At 31.4% G+C, this 6,000-nt stretch overlaps 1 protein-coding gene across 2 annotated transcripts in view; it reads left to right on the forward strand.

Moving 5' to 3' along the window:
• LOC100569598 overlaps window positions 1–2,810 on the forward strand; it is a 65,094-nt gene extending 62,284 nt beyond the window's left edge. For both annotated transcript variants that reach the window (XM_016801331.2, XM_016801329.2), the window contains exon 7: window positions 2,153–2,810. In XM_016801331.2, the coding sequence (XP_016656820.1) occupies window positions 2,153–2,665 (513 nt within the window). In that variant the 3' untranslated portion in view covers window positions 2,666–2,810. The remainder of the gene's footprint in view (window positions 1–2,152) is intronic.
• Window positions 2,811–6,000: the final 3,190 nt, after the last annotated feature.

The following is a 6,000-nucleotide window of genomic DNA, read 5'->3' on the forward strand; positions in this document are numbered from 1 at the left end:
TTTCCTGTGTAGTAAAACTATATAGACTCCAAGGTCTTTATGCCATTACCCTATAATTATTTAATTAACTTAATTAAATCCAGCTCTTTATTAGAAAATAAAGCCATAAAATGCTTATATAAGTCAATAAACAATAAATCCATTATGGTTAATAATCAAAAAAAAATTGGCCATAAATATCTATTAATATTATGTTTCTAATTTTCTATAGTCTATTGTCATTACTTGATTGTTGAGTTAAACGAATAAATAAAAATCAAAGAAATAATAATATACATGCTCGTTGTATAATTTACTATAGGTAAATCGTAAATAAAAAAATTTAAATTACAATATATATATATATATATATATCACATTTTATAACCTTCTAAATTTGTATGTAGGTAAGACATCACAATTGTAACATCCAGCATACCTAGGTACATTTTAATATAAGTATACAGAAAATGTTAACAATTGTGAAATGTTACAAATGTATTATTATCAACCTTTATAATATTATAAATGCCGATTTGAATACTAATAGATTATAACATTGACTATTGTCTATAATATGATCCAGATGATATGGAAAGAAACTATAAACGAATTACGTAGATATAAAAATAAATAATTTATGGACAATGTTGTAGTCAATAGATGTTTATTCGAAAAATAACCATAGCCCCATAATATTGTTATTACTATTATAAAAAATATTATTTTTTTTACTAGTGTCACTTTTTACAGTGTCAGGTTACTATGACAACTATGAATAAACACACAACATTAAAATTGATTCTCTTTTCAAACTGATAGACATCTTTTTCATTTTGGTAAAAATATGCTAGGACACTTGATGAAAAAATAATCTAAAAATATTGTCAGACAATATAAAACAAGAGTTTAAAATAAAACATCGTAGCAAGGTGAATTTTAAAATGTTGAACAAATAAAATACCTGTTAAAATTATTGACAATCATTGTACGATAAAGACATTAAATCATAAAGCGTAACAGTGCCTAATACAAATATACAGTCAACACATTTATATTATAATATGACATTTGAACATTTTACTTATTGAGTGCTTTACTAAGTAAAGCTTTAAAACTTAAAAACTTAGATCAATAACCATAGTGTAAAAATGTGCCAAATACTAAAACAGTCTTGAATAGATATAATTTATTAAACTATAACGTATTTTTAGCGCGTAGGTATAGCCGTATAAGTATGTATTATTTTATAGACTATAGTTAATATTTAGCAATTGAATTGATGTTCCGCTAATAGTTGTTGATTAGGTCGGTACTTTCATCTTATAATTGAAACTTAATTGATAATAAATAATATAAATCTGGTATTTATTGGTTTTTATGAATAACTCAGGATAGATTATTCCAACTGATCCTAAATTAATTCCTGTCGCTAAGTTTAGATAATTTATTGCGACCGGAATAATTGTAAGTAAACACTTTTTAATACCTAGGTACTCAATATATCACATTTTTAGAGCACGTGATATGATATAAAGCAAAATTGTGCCGTTTCTTATGAGTTTAAATGCACAAACCGCACTGCCAGTGTCAATAATCTAGCAATCAACTCGTCAATGTTATTACCTATCCAACTAGCAAACAATCAAAGTTTACTTATAAACACTTGTGCTAATATTATAAGATCAAGTTTACAATACAGTGATATACACGAGTACCATTCTTATAGGCGGAGACGGCATCGGGGAGTGCTCAGCTCACAAATGATTCCCAAGACGTAATGACTAGATCCAATTTGCATCCAGAAATAAGTAAATAACCACCCCCAAAGTTGAAGACTGAAGCGTTTTACTGCTCCTGTAATGGTGTCAACAAACCGGAAATTTAAAATAATTTGAACCGTTGATAGCAGAGGAATTATTACGATGAAATCTGTTTGTCCATTAAAAATAAAAGCTATAAATATTATATGGTTGGAGAAAACTAAGCCAGTAACAATGTCACTCGCCGCACTTGTACACGTTTTTTTCCGTACAATATTATATTGTAATAATTATTATTATATCATAGCTGGTGTCGCCGTCCCGCACGATAATATTATATTATTATTATTTTTACATTTTTTCGATGGTTTATTGAACCGCAACGTTTGCGCTCGTTGGTATTTTTCCAGAGACACCTGATGCGCTGCGGCCTGGCCGATCCGCTGGACTGGCGCGTCCGGAACCTGTTGCGGTCCCGGTCCCGCGTCAACTCGGCCATCTACATCAGTCCCGTCTATCAGGACGCGCACGTCCGAAACGGTATTTCGGTGAGGCCGATACGGAAGGCCCAGAGCGCGGACTTCCTGCCCAAGTACGACTACAGTGGCTGGGCCAACTACCAGCAGTTCTCGTTGCCACTGTCCTCCGGTCGCGGCGGCGGTGGCGTCTGTGGCGGCGGAGTCTGTGCCAGTGGCGTCTGCGCCAACGTCGTTAGTGCCAGCGGCGTCTGTGCCAGTGGCGTATGCGCCAACGTCGTCACTGCCGGCGGCGTCTGTGCCAGTGGCGTCTGCGCCAACGTCGTCAGTGCCGGCGGCGCCGAGAGCACCGTCCACCAGCGGCACATGAAACAATTCCAACTGCCCACCGTTTCCATATCCATCGCGTCTGACTCGGATAAGGCGCTCAACGAACTGCTCATCTAAAATATGCACCACATCTGGTCGTACGCTCATCGCAATGCCGATGCGACGATCGTGTTCCGATACGCACCGCGCCGGATTTCCGTAAATCTACGTTTTTATATCGTGTACAATAATACCATAATAATATTACGTTATAAAAATCATACATTAATAACATTTTGTTTCTTTCGTATTTCGACGGCAATCTGGGTACAAGACCTATTCACACGATAATATAGTCATATTACAGCTAACCAGTTTTAATTAATGTGTTTAACCCAGTGTACTATATTAGGTACCTGAACTTACTTAACTCTACTCACACAATAATAAAACTATACCCTGGATAATGTACCTATACTAGAAAGCAAGTGCCTAAAATTTTGCAGCAAAAATAAATGATCAACGATGACAAGTAAATGTTGGCTATTGCATTTTGTTTTTATGAAGTTGATTTATTAATATCAAAAAAAAAAATAATATTCAAAACGGCATTAATAAAATATATTTATAACATTTCTATAATCTGATTGGGTTGCAAATGTATTCTATATACTGCCGGAAATAGGACATGTTCTGCTACAAAAATTACATTATACTCACCAGTATGATTCCTTTAACCAGATACATTTTTGTAATCTACGTGGACCTAAGAACTAGTATACAGTCTACCACACTAGAGATAGTATAATAACTACTGTCGTATGAAACAGGTTTAAGATACCATCGTATCGATACTTATTGTAACTCTCTGCATAGTCCGATCTTCTATAGTGAAACAACCGAATAAAAAGTATATAGGCAATGCTGCGTCGCCTGCGTATCGTTTATGTATCATAATATACAGTAAACTCTTGTCATGTGTCGAAGGGAACAAAAATAAGTTCGATGTATCGAGTTTTATTGGGATGGTAATATTTTTCGAGGGGATTTCAATATCGTGTTCGATATTGCGAAAAATGAAGGTCACGGCATAATAATATTATATTATATTTACTGCATGACCATCAGGCCAGTGAGACGTTTTCTGACATATAATAATAGATAATATTATAGCGATAAGCGTACGTAAAACAATATCGTGTAATGGAGGTAGCCAGGTAGGTAATAGAATTAGTACTTAGTACTTATGTTGTCGTGTTCCAAAACAACGTAAGTAATTAGACCATTCCGTGTGTGATATCAGTAACAGCATCTAATACACGATATCATAATATAATACTCTTTTTTAAGTAAGTGTGAACAGTTAGTAGATAGGTAGTTGTATAATAGGTTGTAGGTATTAGTATGCATTATAAATTATAATAACCATACGCAACCACTAATTATAAATTATAAAAATGGTATTGCATTAATCAATGCTAAAACACCCAAACTAAAATATGTATTTAAAGTCACATCCTAATCGCGTTACACGTCATATAATATTATAGTTTTATTTCATCTATTTAAAACAATTTATCATAATATTAGGTACCTAGCTATATTCCAGGGTAAATCACCCGAGACTATTCAATAAAATGCTTGAAATGGGAAATTGTTATAAAATATTTGATTAGTTAGTGAAACTCGACTTAACACACATCCTATAATATAATATTACGATTAAATTCAACATGCATATTTTTTCCACACTATGTACTTATTATTTATTTATTTAAATTTTATATAAATAGAGAAGGGAAATCTATGACATAGAATCCTAACATTTATAAAAATATAATTTATATTCAATTCCAAATGTTCATTTAGATACTATACAATGTGATTCTTTTAACAGTTAACACTAATAATAGTATTATTTTTTTGAAAAAAATTTAACCCTACACCCCTCAACATTTAATATTGCTTAATGCAAGCGTCCCTCGAGAGCACAGGTACTCCTCGGTAAAATTGCAAAATGTTGATCCACAACCTATTCCACTCATGATGAATTTAAATAATATTTATATTCGTTTGATTTATACAACAAATATTTTAGAAATATATTTTGTTCAAGAATAACAAAAAATAAAAAGGTTTGGTGTCCTTTAAAAATGAAAAAACTTAAAAAAGTTGTTCAAAAACATTGTTTCTTAAACGAGGTATACAAAAAAAATTATTTTTGAGATAATGAATGTTTAGTGTTTACTGTTAAAAAAAAATTTCCAGTATATTAGGATAATGAAGATATAAGAATAGGATGTGCAGTTTTTACTTAGATGTTATGCAATTTCATGTTCATATGAAATCGAATTTCTAAATTCAAAATATAAAAATCTTAATAGTTATCTCATTATGTTTGGAGTCACGCATGACTAGGTTTCTGGAAGGTTTCAATTTATCAGTACCTGGAACGTGTGTACCTAAATACTGTCTTGCTATTAAAATCGTTATACGAGTAACATGAGGTTTTGGAACAAATCGTACATAGTTTAATGTAATTATATTTTTTTACAATTAATTATTGTTTAAGAGTCCCGGTGCCAGTTTTTCAAATTTTCGGCAATTCTATAAAATTTAAAAATTAAATTTTATATTTTAGTTGCCACCTCAATTATAAGACTATTCCAATAACCTACTATCCGACAGCTATTTAGGGGGGGGGGGGGTTGATAGGGAGTATTATATCGAAAAAATGACTTTACAGGAATAACTCTCAAGCTTTGTAGATTTGTCGGATTTTGATGACTATTTTTTTATCTGAAAGAAAAAGACTTCCTATAAATAATTGTATTAAAAATTTGTAAAAAAAAATGCTTTTTATCTTGTATTTTTTAAACATATTATAAAGTTAGAAAATAAAATATTGAAAAACAGAGATCGACGAGGGCTGTAGAATATTTACCTCTAGCAGTTAAAAAAAATTATTAAATTTGGTTGATTCTTAAAGGCGGTATCGTTATTCCCGCAGAGTGCATTTTTGAGGACAAAATGGCATCGGCACCGGGTGCCTTAATACATTATAATATTACTTTTTCTTATCTAGTATTAATTTAAAAATAAACCTTGATCTCTATCAAAGACCAAAGTAGGGTAATAAAAGTTATTTCATTGATTATAGTTATTGATATTTGATTTACTCACAAAGTATACTGTATACACATCATCTCTTACGTAAGACTAAATCTACCTTTTTCAAAACCATGTACTTACTTATGCCTAGGGCATTATACAAAATAAAAATATATGATGAAATAAGTCTGAATATACCTAGTCTGATAACATAATTAATGAAAACAAATAACAAAGTAATAGAATATATTTTTAAGAAATAATACATTCATTTTAAACGTTTCCCTAAAACCAACAAGATAACAAATACAATTAATCTACCTATATCGGTCTATATATTATCCAAGGCTGTGCAAGTTAAC

Source organism: Acyrthosiphon pisum, chromosome A1 (genome assembly GCF_005508785.2).
Source record: "Acyrthosiphon pisum isolate AL4f chromosome A1, pea_aphid_22Mar2018_4r6ur, whole genome shotgun sequence".
NCBI lineage: Eukaryota > Metazoa > Arthropoda > Insecta > Hemiptera > Aphididae > Acyrthosiphon > Acyrthosiphon pisum.